This window comes from Hyperoodon ampullatus, assembly GCF_949752795.1.
Source record: "Hyperoodon ampullatus genome assembly, chromosome: 4".
NCBI lineage: Eukaryota > Metazoa > Chordata > Mammalia > Artiodactyla > Ziphiidae > Hyperoodon > Hyperoodon ampullatus.
The window spans coordinates 57,932,479-57,954,193 of record NC_136917.1 but is presented as its reverse complement, the minus strand read 5'-3'; the positions used below and the strand labels follow the sequence as shown (position 1 = coordinate 57,954,193).

Sequence of the window (21,715 nt, the reverse complement as noted above, 5' to 3'; positions counted from 1 at the left end):
CACGAACTCGTGTCTCCTGCATCGGCAGGCGGACTCTCAACCACTGTGCCACCAGGGAAGCCCATTAGCCACTTTCTTATTGATGGACAAGCAAGGTTTCAATGAATTTCTGTGTACAAATAGTTTTGAGCTCATGTGTGAGTGTCTCTGGGCACTATTCCCCAAGAATTGGAAGTGGATTTGCTAATCAAAGGGTATGCACATTTAAAATTTTGAAGGCTGGGCTTCCCTGGTGGCACAGTGGTTAAGAATCTGCCTGCCAATGCAGGGGACAGGGGTTCGAGCCCTGGTCCGGGAACATCCCACATGCTGCGGAGCAACTAAGCCCACGTGCCGCACAACTACTGAAGCCTGCATGCCTAGAACCCGTGCTCTGCAACAGGAGAAGCCACCACAGTGAGAAGCCCGTGCACCGCAACGAAGAGTAGCCCCTGCTCGCAGCAACCAGAGAAAGAGCCTGTGTGAAGCAATGAAGACCCAATGCAGCCAAAAATAAATAAATAAATAAAATAGAATAAATTTATTTTTAAAAAAATTAAAAAAAATTGAAGGCACCTCCAAACTGATTTCCCTAAAGACTGTATCAATTTTCACTCCTGCTAAAGGTATATGGGAGAGCAACATGGGATTTGTTTAGTGTAACTGCTGGGCAGGAGACGATCAGGGACTGAATAGTGGTCTCACCATTGCTCTTGAGGGTTTCTTAATATTTCTGAATCCTTTGGTCACTTTCCAGGAATCCTAGTATTCCTCTAAAATCTCTAGTAGATAGAGCAATATTGCTGCTTTCTTAAGACCCTCTATTACAGCTCAGTCTCAGATAAAAACGCTGCCAGCTTATGGGCAGAGGCATTGGGACAGTCTAGGGCTTTAGCCAAACCCCAGAGGCCACTGACAGGCTTGCCCACTTCTCAGACATTTGTCCTACATAATTCTTGTACTGGTGAAGGAATCTTCTTCAACTGACAAACCTTTTGCATCCACTAGATCTCTGCTGGAAAAAGTCCAACTCTGGCTGTTTTTTTCTTCCTTGTCACCAGTGGTGTCAATGCCAGGATTTAAGAAGGCCCTCTAGGTGAGAAGTTTCAAGGTAGAGTCCTGACCACAATTTTCCTTACAGCTTCTGTGAACTTGTATCAGACTCATGTCTCAACTAGACTATCTATGGGTATACTTTCAGGGCCATAGTAGACACCATGCCACTTCTTTGGGGCAGAACATCTGGGAGGTGGCACTGTTACCTGCCCTGAAGGTGAATGCCATACTGTGTCTCCTGATTTATGAGCCTGCCTTGATGAGCAAGGGGTGTGGTAAACTGAATTGAGTTCAAACACTCCACTAGAGTCTCCAAGATCAGCCTTCAGAATGACTCAGTTCTCACATATAAGCCAAAATTCCTCCCTGAGCTGGAATCCTGGGCTTGTTCACTCCTGACTTTGGTAAACAATGATGTACTTCTGATTCTTACAGGAAACATCAGAGGGTTAGATAGACAGGGTCATATAGGAACCTCAGAGATTTTCCAGCAAAGTATTGACCCTAATGCCCATTCCTCCAGTTCCTCCCTTATTAAAAGGAGGGAGTGTTTATTTTTTTATAAATTTATTTATTTATTTATTTATATTTAGTTTTGGCTGCACTGGGTCTTTGTTGCTGCGCGCGGGCGTTCTCTAGTTGCGGCGAGCAGGGGCTACTCTTCGTTGTGGTGTGCGGGCTTCTCATTGCGGTGTCTTCTCTTGTTGTGGAGCACAGGCTCTAGGCACGTGGGCTTCAGTAGTTGCAGCACGCAGGCTCAGTAGTTGTTGCTCACGGGCTCTAGAGTGCAGGCTCAGTAGCTGTGATGCACAGGCTTAGTTGCTCCGCAGCATGTGGGATCTTCCCAGACCGGGGCTTGAACCTGTGTTCGCTGCATTGGCAGGCAGATTCTTTTTTTTTTTTTTTTTTTTGTGGCACGCAGCCCTCTCACTGCTGTGGCCTCTCCCGGTGTGGAGCACAGGCTCCAGACGTGCAGGCTCAGCGGCCATGGCCCACAGGCCCAGCCGCTCCGCGGCATGTGGGATCCTCCCGGACTGGGGCACGAACCCGTGTCCCCTGCATCGGCAGGCGGACTCTCAACCACTGCGCCACCAGGGAAGCCCCAGAAGTGTTTATTAAAAAGACTAAAGGGACTCCTTAAGAGCCCTTCTGATTCAATAGTGATTTACTACGTGCCAGACCACCATGACCTGAAAGATAAGCTGATTCTTGCTGTGGGGTTTACTATTTAACTGTTCTCCCATCAGTTTCCAAACCATGAGATTCCATTCCAGCCGTGGGACCTTCTAAAGTCTATGGCAGAATGCCGTGGTACCAGTCAAGAAGAGCTTCTACAGAAGATGGGTATGGCTGCCCAAGTCGTAGGGTACAAGAGGATGTTTGGAGTGGTTAGCCTCAGGTTTCCCAAGTGTGGAATAGGATAGGTGGGGGCTTGATTGTGATGCACATGGTAGGGTTCTGTGTTTCTCCAAGGGATCTACTGATTGCAGGCTCTTCGAACCCTCTTCTTGTCAAAGTGCTCGTACAACTGTGACCAGTGCATTTGGGCTGAACCCTTATATACTTGCTGGTACTTATTCCTCAGTGTGATTCTTGACCTTCCCTTTTAATTAGTACTGAGGGATGGCGGGAAGCTCATAGAATTGCTGCTAGTACTCATATTTTCAGTATGCATCTTTCATTGGAGGCAATACCCAAAATATATTCACCAAGGACTCACCTGGGGGGAAAGTGACTTCACCTTCATTGCTAACCACATGCATAGAGATGTTTCTTTTTGTGGAAAGCAAAGCTACAACTTGACATCTTTTAAAAATTTGTTTCCAGTTACAGTAAAAACATTTGTTTCTTTTTAAAAAATTTATTTATTTATGTATTTATTTTTGGCTGTGCTGGCTCTTCCTTGCAGCGTGTGGGCTCTAGAGCATGCGGGCTCAGCAGTTGGGGCATGCAGGCGTAGTTGCAGTATGTGGGATCTAAGTTCCGCGACCAGGGATTGAACTCAGGCCCCCTGCACTGGGAGCATGGAGTCCCAACCACTGGACCACTGGGGAAGTCCCCCTTTATCTGTTTCTGTTCAGTATGTTTCTCTTGAGGGTTTCTTGTGGACTTACCATGTAATGTTCTATATTAGCTAAGTTCCCTCCATTGCTGTCTGAAACCAAACACATAGGGTGAACTCATCATCATCTTCTTTATCTGAAAAAGAATTGTTCCTGCTTAATTTTTCTAACACTGCCAATAAATATCCCATTTGATCAGTTCCCTGATTTTATACATAAAGTGATTTTTTTCTTACAAACTATATTAAATTTATTTTCCTGATCACCAGAGTACTATATTATATATAGAAAAATTGAAAACATAAATAAATAAAATAAATAAAAACACCCATTATCCCACCATCCACAGATAATCTCTCTGTCTGGTGTATGTCATTTTGACGTATGGGAATATTCTATCCATTCTAGTGTATTGGGAATACTATATACCCTTTGTTTTATAATTTTATCTTTTATTTAATATAATGTGAAATTCATTTTTAATGACTATAGAATCAAATTGTATACCAAACTCGAGTTAACATCAATTAATTCCTGTTAGATATTTAGGTTGTATTGATTTTTTTTTTTACTATATGATATTTTGTGCCATGTCTAATTAACTCTTAGAGATAAATTCTTAGAAGTCCAAGAAATAAACATTTTTTAAAATGAACTTTTATAAGAGTAGATCTTAAAAGTTCTCATCACAAGAAAAAAAACTAACTGAGGTGACATATGTTAACTAAATTTACTGTGGTTAATCATTTTGCAATATATACATGTATCAAATCATTATGTTGTATACCTTAAACTAATACAATTAGTGTCAATAATTATATGTCAATTATATCTCAATAAAACTGGAAAAATAAAAATAAAATAAATAAATGTAAGAATAAAAATAAAATAACTTAATTAAAATAAAAACTTTAAATTTTGGAATAGTTTTAGATTTAAAGGAAAGTTGCAAAGATAGTACAGAGTTCCTAAATAGCCCATCCCCAGTTTCCTCTGTAACTAACATCTTAACATTAGTATGGTACATTTGTCACAATTAATGAGCCAACACTGATACATTATTATTAGCTAATTGATACATTATTATTAACTAAGGTCCATACTTTATTCAGATTTCCTTCATGTTTGCCTCATGTCCTTTTCCTGTTCCAGAATCCCATTCAGGATATCATATTACATTTAGTCATCATGTCTCCTTAGGCTCCTCTTGACTATGAGAGTTCTCAGACTGCTTGCACATATCAAGGATACATACTATTAACATGATTTATCACTGTTGATGTTAATCTTGACACCTGTCTGAGGTAGTGTTTGTCAGGTTTCTCCACTATAAAGTTACCCTTCCCCCTGCCTTTTCCATACTGTACTCTTTGGAAGGATGTCACTAAGCACAACCTACACTTAAGGAAAAGGGAGTTATGCTTCACCTGCTTGAGAGCAAAGTATCTACATAAATTTGGAATTCTTGTGCATGGAGGACTTATCTATTCTCTCCATTCATTTATTTATTCAATCATTTACTTATATACATATGAACTCATGGATATTTATTTTATACTTTGGGTTATAATCCAATACTAATGATTTGCTCAAATTGTCCCAGCTTTGGCCATTGGGAGCTCTTTCAGTTAGCTCCTGTATCTCTCTGAGATACCCTCATTATTTTGTGTATGTGTGTATGTTTAGTACTTTCTTACTTTCTGGCACTATAAGATGATCCAGGCTCATCTTGTACAATATATTTACTGCTTCAGTCCTAGAATCAGTGATTTCTCTAAGCAGTCATGGTTCCTTTTATTGAAGAATGATATTAAAAACCAGGAGTATAAGGTGTGCATGTTGCTACTGGAGTGTCATTTCTAGCTGACAGAGCAAAAAAAAAATATGTGTATACTAACTTGTGTATATATACATACCTATACATATTTCTACAAATATCCACTTGTAACTATAGTAAACTAAATATGAGTTCATACTCATGTTTCCAGCTCTAACCCATCACCACACAGATCATTCTAGCCTATTCCCCTTGCTTATCTGTAGTCTCCCACTCTAACAGTGAGAAAGTAGGCTCCCACAATGTCATCCATTTACATAATTGTTCAGTTCCAGTACACATACATAGTGGTTTCAGAACTGTTAATGCATATCTCCATGGGAAACAACTTGATCAAGCATAGTACAGCGCTTATGTGCTGTTCCTTTTGTCTTTAGTCTTAGAGCCACCACTCATTTCCAAAGTTACGTAGGTCAGTATATTTTTCCTTCACTCCCTTCAGTGAGGTTGTTTCACACATTTAAAAAAAAAAAAACTTATTTATTTATTTATTTTTGGCTGCATTGGGTCTTCATTGCTGCGCACGGGCTTTCTCTAGTTGCGGCAAGTGGGGGCTACTCTTCGTTGTGGTGTGTGGGCTTCTCATTGTGGTGGCTTCTCTCGTTGTGGAGCATGGGCTCTAGGCACGCAGGCTTCAGTAGTTGTGGCACTTGGGCTCAGTAGTTGTGGCATGCAGGCTCTAGAGCTCAGGCTCAGTAGTTGTGGTGCATGGGCTTAGTTGCTCCACGGCATGTGGGATCTTCTCGGACCAGGGCTTGAACCTGTGTCCCCTGCATTGGCAGGCAGATTCTTAACCAATGCGCCACCAGGGAAGTCCTGTTTTGCACATTTGTGATACAATTAGATTCTTTTGCCATAGTATGCATTCTATTCTGGGATCCTCTGGACTACTAAATGATTAAAAAAATATTTTTTCATACATTAAATTTCACTCTTTGTACTGTAAAGTTCTATAGGTTTGACGAATGAATAGTGTCATATATCTACTATTACAGTATCATACAGAATACAATATCATACAGAACTTTACCACCCTAAAAAATCCTCTGTGCTTCACCTATTCAACTCTTCCCCCACTACAACCCCTGGCACATTGATCTGTTTACTATCTCCATAGTTTTGCCTTTTCCAGAATGTCATATAAATAGAATCATACAATACGTGGCCTTTTCAAACTGGCTTCTTTCACTTCACAATATGCATTTAAAATTCATCTTTGTCTTTGCATGGTTTGACAGCTCATTCCTTTTTATAGTATTCCATTGTATGGCTGTACCACACTTTGTTTACCCATTCATTTATTGAAGGACACCATGGTTGCTTCCAGAAGCAATGATTATGAAGAAAGCTGCTATAAACATCCCCATGCAGAATTTTATGTGGATATAAGTTTTCAAATCAATGGGTAAATACTTAGAAGTGCAATTGTGCATTGTATGGTAAGACCATCTTTAGCATTGTAAGAACCTTCCAAACTCTTTTTAGAATGGCTGTACCATTTTGCATTCTCATCAGCAATGAATGAGAGCTGCTGTTGTTTTGCATCCTCACCAGCAATTGGTACTGTCAGTTCATTGGATTTTAGCCATTCTAATAGGAGGAAATAAAAATTTAAAGAAAGGATCTTGATACATAATACCACATTTCCCTTCAGAAAGTTTGTATTGATTTCTCTAGAGTAACTTTTGTTCCTAACTCTACTGTTCCCCACATTTCATCAGGCATCAAGTCATGCTGATTCTTATGCTTGCTGACAGTTCCATTCTCTCATTTTGATAGCCACTCCCCTGACTCAGGCTTTCATTACCTCACACCTGGCCTAAGCACAACAGCAAGACTGCTTGTTTCCTAGACTCCAGTACCTCCTTGTTCCATATCCCAACTCATACAATGCAGCCCAAACAAAACAAAACAAAAAGTTGTAATCTCCCTTTGACAAGTTTTATCTTGGTAACTTTGCTTTTCAAAAACTATGAACTGAAATTTAAAGCCCTCAGTCCAGTATTCAACATTTCTTTAACCAAATTTCTCTTTAATCCTCTTTCTGATTTCTCTGCACTGACCAAGTTATTCTTTTAACCATTCCCTTCCATTTGGAAGGCTTTACCTCTTCTATTTCCCTCAGTTAGTTCCTAGTTCAAAATGATAATAATCAAAGCTTTTTCCTAAATAAACTTACTCTATTTTGATTTCTCTTTTACTTTCTACCTACTCAATACTGCAAAATAGTTTATTATACTGTCTTGAATGTCTTTCTGTTGTTTAAGACTGTTCTCTATTATCCCCACGTGCATTTTATCTACCTAATCATCAGTCAATAAGTATATGCATCAGTGTAACTGAAAAGAAGTACATTATCTTCTGCTTCTTTTATGTTTTCTCTAAAGACTTGGCAAAGTGCCATGCACACAACAGGAATTAAATAAATGTTGGTTGAATGTGCATGTGAAAAAATTGCAAAACTAATTTGAAATATTTGAAAAAAATTTTATTACACAAAAAGTATATGTTCACTGTGGAAAAGTAAAAAAGAAAAGCCTAGAAAATATAAATATTCAAAAAAGAAAAAAAGAATTTTATAAATCTCCGTACGAATCTATTACCCCAAAGATAATTACTATTAACATCTTGGTTTTACATGTAACCTGCCGTACTTTTTCCATACATGTATGATATTTGATTTAAAGTGATGACTATGTTTTGTGGTATGGAGTGTCTCTTAAGTTATGTACCTTTAAAGTGTACCTCAAAAGGTCAACTGGACACACAAACTTTATTGGTCAAGGAGCACAGCATCACGCACAGAAGTATACTAGTCACTTGAAGTAGATTTGGTATTTCTGATTCTCAACTCAGAGACCCTCCCACCAAATCCTACTTCCTCTCAACCCTACTGCATATTCTCCTTGACATGCTGTCCTCTGTTAAACAATTCAAGGATTAAGGAATCCTGACAGAACCCCAAGGAAGAAAATGAATATGGGTATTAATTGTTCTCTCCTCTCTCCACTGTTGAGAACCTGAGTGATTCTACTACAAGAGATATTTATATACTTGTTAGTTTTAGAAGTTTTATATATATATATATATATATATATATATATATATATATATATATATACACTTCTCCCATTTTCAGGTAGGCTCAGTAAATTTTCTGAATAATTTGGTATAATTTTCTTAGGCTATGTGGCGGGGTAGTCCAGCTGCAGGCGTATCTCCTTGTTTTTTAAAACATGCCCACTTCCTGCATCTTGCACGTATATTCAAGTATAGCTCAAATAAGTGGTAGCCTTCAGCCTGGTTGCAATTTTATGGTTTTTCAATTGAACTAAGTTGTGCCCAGAACTTCCTGGAGGATAGAGAGTAGGTTTATTGTAGGAAACAATAGTTTCCTATCCAGTTTATAGTACTGGATAAATAAATTATAGTATGCCTGGTTAACAGAATACTATGAAGCAGTAAACAAGAATTACAGAGCTCTCTATATACTGACATGGAATATCTCTAGAATATATTAGGTGAAAAAAGCAAGATACAGAAGTGTGTATAGTATGCTGCCATTTGTGTTAAAAAGGGAAAAAGTAGACAGGTACGAAATTGCTTATTTATGTATAAACATTCCTAGAAGGAGATTAGAAACCTGATAACATGGTTTGCTTATAAGAGGGGATCTGCGTGTTTAGTGGACAAAGTAAAAGGACTACTTTCATGGTATTTTTAAAATTCTTTTTGAAATGTGAACCATGTGAATATATTAACTATTCAGATTTTTTAATGTGAAATTACATGGTCTAAGAAACTAACAATATAGTTGGAGAAACCAGGAGATAAGTTTTAAATTAAATGTTTCCAACTGTTACAAAAGAGCGATCAAATTTGGTGGCAGTCAGGGATAACTTACCTAGAGTCCTAATTAGCAGGTTTATAAAGATATAATGGATGAAGTATTATATCAGTTTACCTGATTGATGAAATTCCTCTACCTTTGAGGGTACCATGGAATCAACGTGATACAGTGGGAAGAGCATGGGTTTTGGGATCAGGCAGAAATAAATTCAAATCCTAGCCTTTTAATATACTGGCCTTATATGTTTGGGCAAGTTATATAACCTTTTTGGAGTTTCAATTTCCTTATCTGTAAAATGGGTGAAATCTTTTTTTTTTTTTTTTTTTGTTACGCGGGCCTCTCACTGTTGTGGCCTCTCCCGTTGCGGAGCACAGGCTCCGGACGCGCAGGCTCAGTGGCCATGGCTCATGGGCCTAGCTGCTCCGCGGCACGTGGGATCTTCCCGGACCGGGGCACGAATCCGTGTCCCCTGCATCGGCAGGCGGACTCTCAACCACTGCGCCACCAGGGAAGCCCTGGGTGAAAATCTTGATAGGGTTATTATAAAGGTTGAATGACATAACATCCAAGTGCAACAAATTTGTTGGTTTACTTATCCTTCTTTCCTTATATACATGGGCTGAACTGAGATGGACTGACATGCAGAAATTAAATGTCTTGAGAAAATGCAGGTTGCATGTAAAAGAACTACATGTAGCTAAAGTCCCTGTATCTACAATTTAGTTGTCAATCTCATATTTCTTATGAGGAATAAAGCCTTTTTTACCTCAAAGTTTAAAAAATCCTTGGACTGTACAGTTTCCCTTTTTCCTTCCCTGTCTGAAAGATGATCAAAAGGAAGAGAGTGCTTTGAAAGATGTTAAATTAGACCCTAATAAATATTCCCACTGGTTTTCTGTGGGAAAACATTTTATTCTAATGTTAATTTCCAACAATATACTTTTAAGAGGGATTTTGTGCTCCACTACTTATTCAGTCTTTGAAAAATCAGTGTATTACTTTTCTTTCAGTAGTAAATATCATCTTAATATATATCAAAACCAAGGTTACCCACTAAATCACATTAGTACTTATTGATATTTTACACTGAATACATTGAGTATGACTTTATATTCATCAAATGTATTACTTGATATGATGATTTCTCAATTAGTTTTCACATTTGTAAAACCACATGAATGTGGCATATATGGAAATATTAAATTATATTTAATATACAAACTATATAGCAGTCACCAAAATCTAGGAGATAGAGAGTTCCTAACTCCAACACTGACTGTCAAACTACTGAAAACAAGTGTCTTAGGTAAAGGTCCTGGTGAAACAAAGATCACTGCTTGATCATTATACTCCCAGTTATACTCAGGGTTGGTTGCTAGGGACTGAGTAGAGAGTGTATTTTTCTCTCTCAAATATACTGGGGGAAATGTATATATCCAGATTTCCTTTCTCTGTCCTTGAGATTCACGTAATGAATTTAAAGAATTTGTTCACGTAGCTACATCAGAAATTATTTTTGTGATAGTGGTAGAAATGACAAGCAGTTCCTTTGTAATGTTGCACCAGTCAATACCTGTTTTTGCCTAAGGATGTAGCCATACCAATTCTGGATAATCCAGCTCTGAAGTGGGTTGGGCAGTGCTGGGTTTCTTTTGTTGGCGCTATTAGTTTGAGTTGTGACCTAGTCACACATGCCTACTGAAGATATGAGCTAATTAAGTTGCACAAATTCTAACTAAAGCCAGTGTACATGGTATTTACATCAAAATAGCTTTGTAGAAAAGGTACTTTCCCCACATTTTCTACAATGTATTATCTAGAAAGAACATTTACCTAAAATGTTCTGTTCATAGAAAACTGTCTCTTTTTGACATGCGAAATGCCAAAATGAGCATTTACCAAGCCAAAGAAATGTTCACAATCTTCGAATTGCTCTTTAAATAAATGTTTGGCAGAATCGATTTTTAAAGTCATTTTAAAAATCATTTTTTGTAGAATTTTCAGATTCCAGTTCAAGGGAGGTAAAATATTAAAAATTACACAATCAAGATATACAAGGCCCTTTGTTAAAGATGCAAGAGAGTAGACAATGCCAAAGCTTTTGCTTTTAGCCAATCTCTCTTGGCTAAACTCGTACGGACATTCTCAGGGTCAAAGAACATTTGCCATACAAACTTCCCCAAATGCCTTTCTTGCGATCTTTGATCACAGGATTAGTTAGAGCATTAGTTCTTTTAAAGCCCTCTTTATTGACAAAGGCGATAGAGAGATAGAGCTAACAGAGGTACAGAGAGCTCCTCTGAGGGGGGAAGACCCCCTTAGCTAGCCTTGGTTTGCATCACAGAGACAATTAGTGTGGCTGGCAGGAGCCAGGGGCAGGTGGAGGACTTTTGAAGGAAGAGTAACTAAAAAAAGTTAGTCTTTGCTTTAAGTTTGGCACTTTGCTAAGCGCCCGACGTTATTACCAATTTATTCATAACAACAACTCAATGAGGGAGGTATTAATATTACCCCCATTTTACAGACGGGAGAACTGAAAGTCACAGAGACTAAACAACTAACGCCCGGAGGTCACACCGTAAATAAGTGGCGGCATCAGAACTCGAAATTGCTCCAGAGCACGCACTCTTAACCACTGCATTCAGCCCCGAGGTGTGATTCCGCGCCCTGTCCACGGCCTTCCCACCCTCTTTCGTGGGACAGTTCCCGGTACTGAGGCATGGCGCTGTCCAGCCCTCAGGCCCGCCGCCTTCCACAGGCAAGAGAACGCGGCCCCGAGGGGCGACCCCGCCCGCAGGTTGTAGAACTGCCGCGCCCAGCCACGTCCTGGCACGCGGGCTGGCCGAATCGCCTCCGGGCGGTCATCCTCAGCAGCTCTCTGGTTCCCTCAGCTCGGGGGGCTAGGCTCCTCTCGGAAAGGCAGGAGGCACTCAGCCGGAACAGCCCCGCTCGAACGTCTCTTCCAGACCCCTACTCCCGCCCAAAGAGCCAGAAGCAGAGTTTACACAGCCTCCCCTGTCCCAGAGGCAGTGACCTCTCTAATGACTGACGCGCCGCTCCTCCAACCAGGGACGGGCAGGAAGGTGGAGCCTAGCTGAGACTGACAGCTTCTTCCCTCCAATCCGCGTGCAGCAACTCTCCGCGCCTGGCAGAGAGCGACAGGTGGGGACTGCGTTACCTCCGCGCCTCTTGCACCACTGACGTAAGAGCCTCACTAAGCGCTGGGTTAATTCACTCAAAATCTCACCAATTCTTGCAGGTCGTCACCTCAGCCGTCATTTTAATCAAGAGTGGAAATTCCCCAACCCTTTCCCGTCACCTCAGATGGGGGCGGGATGAATGGTACACTTACCGGCCAATTGTACCACGCGACGTCCTGTGACAAAGTGACCGACACTTTCTGTCGCCAATGAAGCTTTCCATTGTCAGGGGTCACTATGACTGACCACAAGGCCAACTAATCCACTTTAAGGTCGTGACGCGATAGTCAGAGAGACTGGCCAATAGACATAGAAAAAGACCGGAAGTCGGCACATGGGGAATAGTAGGCGGGTGTTCGCAACCGCCTAGGCCTGCGCGGGTCAACGCAGCTTGGGGGCCGCGAGCCAGGGAGCGGCGCGTGACGAAGAGTCTGAGCGACGGCTCGCCTTGGCCAATGATCTGTAGCCGCTGGGGAGCTGCAGCCAGTGGCGAGTGTGGGGGCGGGAGGCAGCAGGTTAGGTAGTGAGAAGTTAGTGGCGCTGCTGGGACGGGGGGGAAGGAGACGCTTCTTCCTCCTGCTGGTCCTCTCGTTTCCCGGGATTGGCGGCGGCGGTGGCCGCGGCCGCGAGTGACTCGGCAGCGTCTCCTGCTCCGCGTGAGAACCATGCTGACCGACGGCGGAGGCGGCGGCACCTCCTTTGAGGAGGACCTGGACTCAGTGGCTCCGCGATCCGCCCCAGCCGGGGCCTCGGAGCCGCCTCCGCCGGGAGGGGTCGGACTGGGAATCCGCACCGTGAGACTCTTTGGGGAGGCCGGGCCAGCTCCGGGAGTCGGTGGCGGCGGCAGCGGTGCGGGCGGAGGGGACGCGGCGCTGGATTTCAAGTTGGCGGCTGCCGTCCTGAGGACCGGGGGTGGAGGTGGTGCCTCTGGTAGCGACGAGGACGAGGTGTCCGAGGTACGGCTCGGGGACCCCCGCCTCCCACACAGCCTGAGGCACGAATTCTCTCTGGGCCGGCGCAGGGCCGGGGCCACCCTCTCGCTGCTCAGGCGGAGTCGTTCTCTGACAGCGATCGGCTCCATGGCGGCAGTGGCAGCGGTGCGGGCCTAGTGCGCCCTCGGCTTACTCTTCAGCCCGCGGATCGAGCCGGACCGCTTCCCGTCACCATCCATAGACCCACAATAGGGAATCCTTTGGTCTCTGAGCTTCGCGCGGGAACCGGGACTCCTCGGGCACCTCCCGCCCACCCCGCTTTGGAGATGGGGGGGCGGGGTCTTGCCAGAGTCCCTGCCCTTGGTACTGAGAGAGCGAGACAGAGGGTCAGGGTGAGAGAGGGAGAGTGAGACAGAGACAGAGAGACAGAGCTGGCTTGCCTAAAGAGCATTGCCACTGTACTGTGTCTCTCGTCAGAGTTGCAGGGTTGGACATTATTTGCCTTATGCCTTGTGTGTTCAAGGAGGGGTCTTAATTCTCCTCTGTAGTTTGAGACAGGTGAGTACTAAGGAGCTCTCTGCTTCTGCGCTGAAAAATCACGTGGGTCTTGCGCCTGGAACTTTGTGTGAAGTTAGACAGGAAAAGAAAGTTCCAGTGCATCTTTGAGCTTCGCAACAGCTGGATAGCTGAACTCTGGAGATTTTTAGGCTTGGAGAAGATGAGGCCCTGTATGGACACCTTTTGCAGTGAGGGAAATTTGTTATCAGGTCCTTAGTTTCTTTTAGCTCTTATACTGGGCCTTTTTAGGTCTAGGCAACCTAGAATGGTAGGCATCAACTTTTGGGCTCTAGGGCAAAAGGAGATATTTTATATCTGCACTTTTTCCCCTTGACTTTGGCTTGGTTATAGTACTGTCTTGTGATGACTATTGTTCTAAGTGCTCAGAGTATTCTATTTTGGTTCTAAGGTGCCTGGTTCATCCCCTATGACATTTTAACCTCAGTGTTGGTCTTAAAGTACAGGGATTTCTATATATGTACAACTATCCTGGCTTTTGTGTTTGAGAGGAATAAGGAGACACTGCATTTGTGGGTTGTAGAATACATTTAGTGCACAGTCTTACCATTCTTGGTCTGAACAGGAATTCCTTTAGATTTAAAACCTTAGTGTATTCTAACCCCAATATTTTGCTTTGGAAAAAACTGTGGGTTGTAAAGGAGATAGTTCCTTGAATATCTGTATCTTTGAATTTCATTATAAGAGAAATAACTTCTAAGTCAAGGTGGGACAGAATTTTATTTGAGTAGGCAGTTACGGAGAGACCCTGGAGCACTTCCGCTCCTGGGCTTGTGGAAGGCTTTCATTTAGACTTTGAATGAAAATTGATGAGAGATGAACCTAGAACACATTTACCTTTTACCTAGGAAATAAAGTGGGAATATCTTTAGACTCTAAAGATTAGAGTATTTTTCTTTGAAACTTCTAAGAGAGACTGAAAAGGTTTGCTTTGGTCTGAATGTGATAGAAGGATGATGTCCTTGATTTCTGGACCATTTTTGCATAATTGTCATTGATGAGTTGAAACATCACACATTTGTTTTTACTTCAGTAGTATTCTTAAATTTCTTCAGAGGTAGAGTGCTAGTGAGCTTCCGAAGTTATGAATCTCTAACTCTATGGGCTCATGTGTTATATCTGGGTAAATGAGCTTTTGAAATAACCATTTATGTGAGGCTTGTTCGCGCATCCATATGACATGGAGAAGAAATTCCTGGAATATCTAGTGTCTGTTGTATAGTATGTGTGGTAGGATATAGTCTATACCTTTGTGAGTGAAATGACCTTTTTTTCCCAAGTATGTTTCTTGGATTTTCTTTTCTCTCTGACAAGATGAGTGTCTTCTCCCATATTATTAACTTTGAATTTCCAGTGTGAAAAGACCATAAATAATATTCTTCAAAAAACACTCACCCAGCTGGCATTTGATAAATAATAATAGAATCTTTATTTTCATCATACCTAGGTGTTTTAGAACCAAATATTTAGAATGTAGACATTCAGAGAGATGGGTTGGTTTGTAGTTTGAGAGTGAAGTTTGTCTTGTTCCCCGAATGGGGCAGGACTAGGTGAGAAATGAGTAAGAAATGTGGAGGCCTAGTGCATTTGCTCTAGAGTTAGTTGAAATTCTATACATTTGGTATACAGAAATGTAGATACTTTAAGGACCTCTTTTCTATTCATTATCAGAGCCTACAGCTGAGAAAAAACAAGGTACTTTCCCTCACTGGCTAAGTCAAAACACCTTTTAGTTTGAAGAAGGGGCTTGGATCTTTTTGTAAATTTTTTATATTAGAATTGTGCTAGCTTAGGGAATGTCACCCTTTGGGATCTTTGGTTCTTGTTGTTTTAAACATTGGGGTGAATACCTGTTTTGTATTTCTTCAGGCATGCTGAGCATGTTCCTTAGCTGTCCAAGGCCTTGAATAGAAGAGTCAGAACTTGCATTGGATTCTTTTGATATGTACCCATTTTTCAGAATAGAAGTCAGGTTGAAAATTCTTTAAAAATCTATTTTTAAATGTTAACTTTAGATTTGTAGTCTTTTTTTTTTAAGTAAGGTAAAAAAAATTCCTAAAGAAAGGATTTTGGTGAGGTTTATGATCTTTAATCTTTTGTCTTAAGAATGTATGCATATACTGTATGTATATGTGTGTGACATCTTCCTTTTAAAATTATAAAAGTAATATGGTCCTATGGTAAAAAAGTCCAACGGTGTAGATAGTAGATATAAGATGAAAAGTAAAAGTTCTTCTCACCCCTACTGACCCTTCAAATCCCACTCTTCAGAGATACCAGTATTGAAATTTTTCTTTTAGAAAAATTTCCAGGCCTATATAGGCTTATATGTATATGTATACATGTTCATATACACACTTAAAAGATAGATATCCTATCTTGAGACAGGTGCTATATTTACAATTAGTTAAAAGCACATGGAAATTGTGTACAACATTTTATAGCAAATTATAGCAAAAGCTTTGTAGGGATTTTTTTTTTTCCTGAAGATTATGTTAAAGAGTCAAAAGCACAGGCCATACAGAGGGTCCATTCTGATTTTCTCTAATATGAGATGGATCATTTCCTTTAGGGTTACTTATGACCTACTATCTAGATAGAGCGAAGTTTCTCAACAGCAACATATCGACATTTGGGGCCAGATAATACTTTGTTGTGAGGGGCTCTCCTGTGCTTTAGCAGCATCCCTGGCGTTTACTCACTAGATGCCAGTAAAACCCACCCAGTTGTGACAGCTAAAAATGTCCTTAGACAAAGCCAAATGTCTTGTGGGGCAAAATCACCCCTTGTTGAGAATCACTGGTCTAGAGGCCCACTCTTATCTGGGATGGCAATTTTGTCATGAATACTTTGTATTCAAAGTTCAGGTAAACAAGGTGAGTCACTGCTTTTAATAGCATCTCAGGGCTTATGCTCATAACCTGAACAAGAGAGAAATTGAAAGAGGGTACGGACAGGTGTTCTGGTTTTTTAAAAAATTTATTTTATTTTATTTTATTTATTTATTTTTGGCTGCGTTGGGTCTTCACTGCAGTGAGCGGGCTCTCTCTAGTTGTGGCGAACACGAGCCACTCTTTGCTGCAGTGCACAGGCCTTTCATTGCGGTGGCCTCTCCCATTGCAGAGCTTGGGCTCCAGGCACGCAGGCCTCAGTAGTTGTGGCTCACGGGCTCTAGAATGCAGGCTCAGTAGTTGTGGTGCCCAGGCTTAGTTGCTCCGCAGCATGTGGGATCTTCCTGGACCAAGGCTCGAACCTGTGTCCCCTGCAGTGGCAGGCGGACTCTCAACCACTGTGCCACCAGGGAAGCCCCTGTAACAATTTTTTATATTGCATGAGCATCAACCTTGCACAAGTTTCATTCTGTAAAGCCTTAAGACTTCACATAAAATGATTCGTTGGTGAGTATGGTTATATGAATGGTGGGTCGAAACAGAGTTGGTTAGGTATGGGTAGAGGAAAACCTTTTTGTGAAACTCGAAGTATGTAGAGGTTTTCTTTTGGTTATTATTTAGTACATTTTCATAGGTGATTTACATTTGTACAGTTCATAAGACTAATATAAAGGCAAATACAGTAAAAAGTCTTGACCTTACTCCTGCTCCCAAGTATCCTGCCCTTTACACTTTTAATTATTTATTTTCGGCTGCGTTGAGTCTTTGTTGCTGCGCACGGGCTTTCTCTAATTGCGGCAAGCGGGGTTAACTCTTCGTTGCGGTGCATTGGCTTCTCATTGCAGTGGCTTCTCTTGCAGAGCACAGGTTCTAGGCACATGAGCTTCAGTAGTTGTGACTCGCAGGCTTGGTAGCTGTGGCTCACGGGCTCTTGAGCACAGGCTCAGTAGTTGTGGCGCACGGGCTTAGTTGCTCCGCGGCATGTGGGATCTTCCCGGACCAGGGCTCGAACCCGTGTCCCCTGCATTGGCAGACGGATTCTTAACCACTGTGCCACCAGGGAAGTCCTCTCACTTGTTTCTATTTTGAGATAATGCCCTTCCTACTGTTATGAAATTAATTTTTAAAATATCTGTGTTTGACAAAATATCAAATTGGAAAGTTCATGTTAGGACTCTGGGTAAAGCCTCAACAGTCTGGGAACCATTGATCTGAATGACTTGCTCAGGATCACACTGCTAATTTATAGTAGAAAATAGCTTATGTGACTCCCATTATAGTTATCTTTAACTGCTATATTGTCCTGCTGACTGTTTCTCTTCTGATGCATGAATTTAATTAGTTGCTTAGGAAATGCCTTCTCAAACTAGCATTTAATCCGTAGTTGACCTTGTTGGAAAACTTTTATATTATGAAATTGGTGACTGCCACGTAGATCAATCAGTATATTAAGAAGGCAGTCAGGGACTTCCCTGGTGGCGCAGTGGTTAAGAATCCGCCTGCCAGTGCAGGGGACACAGGTCCGAGCCCCGGTCCCGGAAGATCCCACATGCTGCGGAGCAACTAAGCCCGTGCGCCACAACTACTGAGCCTGCACTCTGGAGCCCGCGAGCCACAACTACTGAGCCCGAGTGCAACAACTACTGAAGCCCACGCGCCTAGAGCCCGTGCTCTGCAACAAGAGAAGCCACCCAGTGAGAAGCCCATGAACTGCAAGGAAGAGTAGCCCCTGCTCGTGGCAACTAGAGAAAAGCCCGCGCGCAGCAACAAAGACACAAGGCAGCCAAAAATAAAAATAAATAAATAAAATTTAAAAAAATTATTCAAAAAAGAAAAAAGGCAGTCAAAAGTGTGCCATTGAGTATTGGAGGAACACTACTTTAAGGTAATTTTGTAATTGCACTTAAACTCTGAAAGTTTAGGTCTTATTATTATTCATTTTAAGCGAATTAAGAAATATTAGAAGTACCAACATAGAAAGGCACATACCCAGCTTTGTACCTTTGCCACTATGGGAAACATTGGTTTTAATTTGTAAAAATTAAAATCTGTGTGCTATTCTATTGGTAGTTACTTACAGCGTATGGTTCCTATGAATAATCATTTGCCTTATGATGACTGACTGGTTTACCTTTCTTCTGGTCAACTTTACCTAAACCAGGAGGAAAGTAAAGTTGTATATAAAGCTTTTTTTTATTTGATAAGCTGAAATTTAGCAACAGTTTGTCAAAGAACACATTCTGCTCTTACTCCGCTATACATCCTTCTGTTCTCACAGTTTTTCCCTTAACGGATGCTGTTTTCATTAGTAGAAAGAGTTTGTTTGTTTGTTTTTTTAAAGTAGATATCCCACTGTATCCTAGTGGTTTGATTCACTGCGTTAGTTTGCAATTTTGAAAAGAAAAAGGCAAGTACACTCCCAGGGATTAGCCCCAAGAACCAAAGAGTTGAACAGAACAGTTTATTAAATTGTCAAGTTTTGATGCTTTGTAATGAGGACAGTTAGGTTGAGAACAATTTTTTTAAATTGTGGTAAAACAAGGATAACAAAATTTACCGTTTTAACCATTTTTAAAAATTGTGTTAAAATATACATAACATAAAATATACCTGTTTGTTTTGGCCATGCCGTGTGGCATGTGGGATCTTAGTTCCCCAACAAGGGTTTGAACCCTCGCCCCCTGCAGTGGAAGTGCGAAGTCTTAACCACTGGACCGCTGGGGAAGTCCAGAATTTACCATTTTAACCATTTTAAAGTGGTTTTAAGTACATTCACATTGTTGTGCAACTATCACCACCAGCCATCTCCAGAACTTTTTCATCTTCCAAAACTGAAACTTTGTACCCATTAAACAGTAATCCCCTGTCCTCCCTTCTCCAGTCCCTTGGCAACCACAATTCCACTTTCTTTCTCTTTGATTTTGACTACTCTAGGTATCTCAAATAAGTGAAATCATACAATTTTTCTACTTTTTGTGACTGGCTTATTTTACTTAGCATAATGCCTTCAAGGTTCATCCATGTTTGCAGCATGTCTGACACTTAGCTGAATACTATTCTATTGTATGTATATACCATATTTTGTTTATTCATTCATCTGTTGATGGACACTTGGATTGCTCCTCTGCCTTTTGGCTGGTGGAATATGCTGCTGTGAACATAGGTGTATAAATACATGTTCAAGTCCCTGCTTTTGCTTCTTTTCTGGTATATACCCAGAAGTGGGATTGCTGGATCATCTGTTAGTTCTGTTTTTAATTTTTTGAGGAACCACCATACTGTTTTCCATAGCAGCTGTACCATTTTACATTCCCACTGGCAAAGCACAAGGATTCTGATTTCTCCATATTCTAGCCAATACTTGTTTTCTGTTTTTGAGATTAGCCATTCTAATGGGTGTGGTTTTGATGTTGAACATCTTTTCATGTGCTTATTGGCCATTTGTGTATCATCTTTGGAGAGATGTCTATTCAAATCCTTTGCCTCTTTTTTTTTTTTTGGCTACACTGCCCAGCTTGTGGGATCTTAGTTCGCTGATCAGAGATTGAACCTGGGCCTGTGCAGTGAAAGCACCAAGTCCTAACCCCTGGACCACCAGGGAATTCCCCCTTTGCCCATTTTTAATTGGGTTGTTTTTTCATTGTTTAATTGTAGGAGTTCTTCGGATGTTAATCCCTATCATATGTATAATATGTATAATTTGCACATATTTTCTAACATTCCATTGGTTGCCTTTTTACTCTGTTGTCCTTTCGTGCTTAAAAGGTTTTAGTTTAGATGAAGTTCAGTTTATCTGTTTTTTTTCTTTTATTGTCTGTGCTTTTGGTTTCATATCCATAAAGTTGTTGCCAAATCCTATGTCATGAAGATTTTTTCCCAATGTTTTCTTCTAAGAATTTTATCCTTTTAGCTCTTACATTTAGGTCTTTGAGCCATTTTGAGTTAACTTTTGTTTTTGGTGTAAGGTCAGCATCTAACTTCATTCTTTAGCTTGTGGATATCCAGTTTTTCCAGCACCACTTGTTGAAAAGACTGTAATTTCTCCATTGAATGGTCTTGGTATCTTGGTTGAAATGAATTGATCTTATATGGGAGGGTTTTTTCTGGGCTCTCTGTTCTATTCCATTGGTTTATATATCTGACTTCATGCTAGTATCTCACTGTTTTTATTACTGTAGCTTTAGTAGTAAGTTTTGAAGTCAGGCAGTATTAATCCTCCCACTGTGTTCTTTTTCAAGATTGTTTGACTAGCCAGGGTTCCTTGAGATTCCACGTGAATTTTAGGATGGGTCTTTGTATTTCTGTAAAAAATGCTGTGGGATTTTGATAGGGATTGCATTGAATCTATAGATTGCTTTATGAGAACAAGTTTGAATACAAATCTTACATAATTGTTTCACCACAGTAGATATTAGCAAATCAAAAAGCTTGAGACTGACAAAACATTTGAAACCTTCTATGACAGGAAGAGACTGAGCACTCACTGATGTCCTCCCTGAAGCCATTGAACCCAGTTCACATGGAATACTGTGCTCTAAGTAGATGTTTCTTTTTTTTTTTTAAGTCTTTATTGGATTTGTTGCCATATTGCTTCTGTTTTATGTTTTGGTTTTTTGGCCACGAGGCACACGTGGGATCTTAGCTCCCTGACCAGGGATCGAGCCTGCATCCCCTTCATTGGAAGGCGAAGTCTTATCCACTGAACACCAGGGAAGTCCCTAAGTAGATGTTTCTGTAATATAATCAGTATTTTTTCCCTGTTTGTCCTCATATTGACTAATTTGTGATTGATCATGGCGCTTCATATGTTGATTAAACGCTAGGAAGAATACTTTTTATCCTTTTTATCACTAGAGATGGGAAGAGTTCCATTTTGGAAAAATTGTCTCAATCTGGTATTAAATCTAGATAAATGAACCTGTAGTATTTTCTTTAATGATGTAGAATTTAAAAGTTTTCACATAGGCATTTTATGAAATCTGAGTCAGAAAGTAAAGGTTTGGCCATGTCAGTTGATACCTTGAGTGGTACACTTTTTTTTTTTTTTTTTTTTTTTTGCGGTACGCGGGCCTCTCACTGCCGTGGCCTCTCCCATTGCGGAGCACAGGCTCCGGACGCGCAGGCTCAGCGGCCATGGCTCACGGGCCCAGCCGCTCCGCGGCACGTGGGATCCTCCCAGACCGGGGCACGAACCCGTGTCCCCTGCATTGGCAGGCGGACTCTCAACCACTGCGCCACCAGGGAAGCCCTTGAGTGGTACACTTTGAAAGTACTTCCAGCACTTATCAGCTTCTAATTGATTTTCTCCTCGTGTTTACCTATTCTGCTAAA

The 21,715-nt window shown here is 41.1% G+C and overlaps 1 protein-coding gene across 5 annotated transcripts in view; it reads left to right on the top strand.

Moving 5' to 3' along the window:
- Nucleotides 1-12,650: 12,650 nt before the first annotated feature.
- LOC307051501 (ankyrin repeat and KH domain-containing protein 1) overlaps nt 12,651-21,715 on the top strand; it is a gene marked incomplete at its 5' end in the record, with an annotated part of 116,432 nt that continues 107,367 nt past the window's right edge. For all 5 annotated transcript variants that reach the window (XM_079701874.1, XM_079701873.1, XM_079701876.1 and 2 more), the window contains one exon: nt 12,651-12,941. In XM_079701874.1, coding sequence (XP_079558000.1) covers nt 12,651-12,941 — 291 coding nt within the window. The remainder of the gene's footprint in view (nt 12,942-21,715) is intronic.